At 24.6% G+C, this 1,466-nt stretch overlaps 1 protein-coding gene across 1 annotated transcript, besides 3 other annotated features; it reads right to left on the bottom strand.

The window, feature by feature from the left end:
- Positions 1-113: 113 nt before the first annotated feature.
- Positions 114-184: a sequence feature (AT_rich).
- Positions 185-259: 75 nt separating this feature from the next.
- EDI_302050 (uncharacterized protein) lies at positions 260-1,179 on the bottom strand (the record flags this gene model as incomplete). The annotated part of the gene is made up of 2 exons (XM_001739955.1): positions 260-307; positions 415-1,179. The coding sequence occupies 2 exons, from the start codon at positions 1,177-1,179 to the stop codon at positions 260-262; spliced, it is 813 nt and encodes a 270-aa protein (XP_001740007.1).
- A 36-nt stretch (positions 1,180-1,215) lies between these two features.
- Positions 1,216-1,267: a sequence feature (AT_rich).
- An 11-nt stretch (positions 1,268-1,278) lies between these two features.
- Positions 1,279-1,466: part of a repeat region that runs on past the window's edge.

A 1,466-nucleotide genomic window follows, 5' to 3' on the forward strand; every position in this document is an offset into this window, starting at 1 on the left:
ATTTGCTAATAATTGATTTGCAATTTCATTTCTATTAAGAAGTTTATTTTGAATAAACAATAAATTTGAAGATGGTTGTGAAAAGAATGCATGAATTGCAAGGTTCATAATAGTTAAATTATAAATAATTTTTTTTCTTTCATTAATATCAATATTATTTAAACATTGTAATATAAATAAATATCCATATTGTATTCTTTGAATATTTGAAACAGATGTTATAAATGCTCCACCTGTAATATTACATTGATTAAAGTGATCATATTGGCACTGTTTTGGTTCTGTTTGAAAAGAGGTTATTCCAAAACTATCACCAATTCTATAACTTATACTTTGATCAATAGTAACTTTATCACCAAAAAATAATGACTCTCTATGATAAGTTCTTATTCTATCATTACTTTTAATTAAAACTGTAATAGGAAAAATAAAATCCCAATTTTCAGGATGTGTGAATTGAGTTATAATATCTATAATTCTACTTTTAGAAATAACTTCCCCCTGAACATAAAATTGAGTACATTCATCATTAATTTTAACTCTAACTTTTTTATTTTCATGATAAATAATTTTATATTCTTTCTCTTTTTGTATCATTGTATTAAATAAATTTCTTTCCATTTCATATACTCTTTTTGAATCAATATTTCTATTAAAATATTCATTGATATTATCATTTTGTTTTTTCATTAGAACGGTATTTAGAAAAGGAATTGTTTTCTCTTCTATTGTTTTCTCTTCAAATTCTTCAATAATAATAAATTCACTTCCTTCTTTCCGTTTTTTTATTGCAAATATTGTTCTTTTTAATATTCCTTTTGATAAATAATATCGAATACTTATTTGAATTGTATCTGTTATCATATTTGTTAGTTTAAATACTTTTGGAAGACAAAATTGTATTGGAAGTGATAGATCAATACAATACTCATTATTTCCTTCATTTCTTGAATAATTAACACTTGGGTCATAAAGGCTTTGATTCATTGGATCACTAACTAATTCAAATAATTGTTCACTTCGTATATTCATTATAATTTTACTTCGAATAATGAAATATTTGGTATTTTTATATTCATTCTTTGAATAACAATTTGTTTCGTTGTTATAAATATTTGTCCATCCATCACTTGATTCAATAGTCTCAATAACTTCATCTATTCCATCACTAAAGTTCATGTAACTGAATTTTTATAGATAATGCAATTCTTTTTGTTTTTAAAAACTAATAATAATATTGTTTTTATTAATTTATTCTTTTTTTTATGTTTTCTTCGGGATTCGAAGGTAGCACGTCAAAGACACCACACAGAACCCTAAAATATTTCCGTCCTTCGATTCCCACCAGTTATGGACTGGTTATGACGTAGCGTTTGGTTAGAAAAACATCTTACCCGGTACTGCAAGAATAGCAGTGTTTATTATGTACAATGACAGAATATCATTGACAATAAACGAATGGGTAT

Source organism: Entamoeba dispar, genomic scaffold, assembly GCF_000209125.1.
Source record: "Entamoeba dispar SAW760 scf_1105229462599 genomic scaffold, whole genome shotgun sequence".
NCBI classification, from domain to species: Eukaryota; Evosea; order Mastigamoebida; family Endamoebidae; genus Entamoeba; species Entamoeba dispar.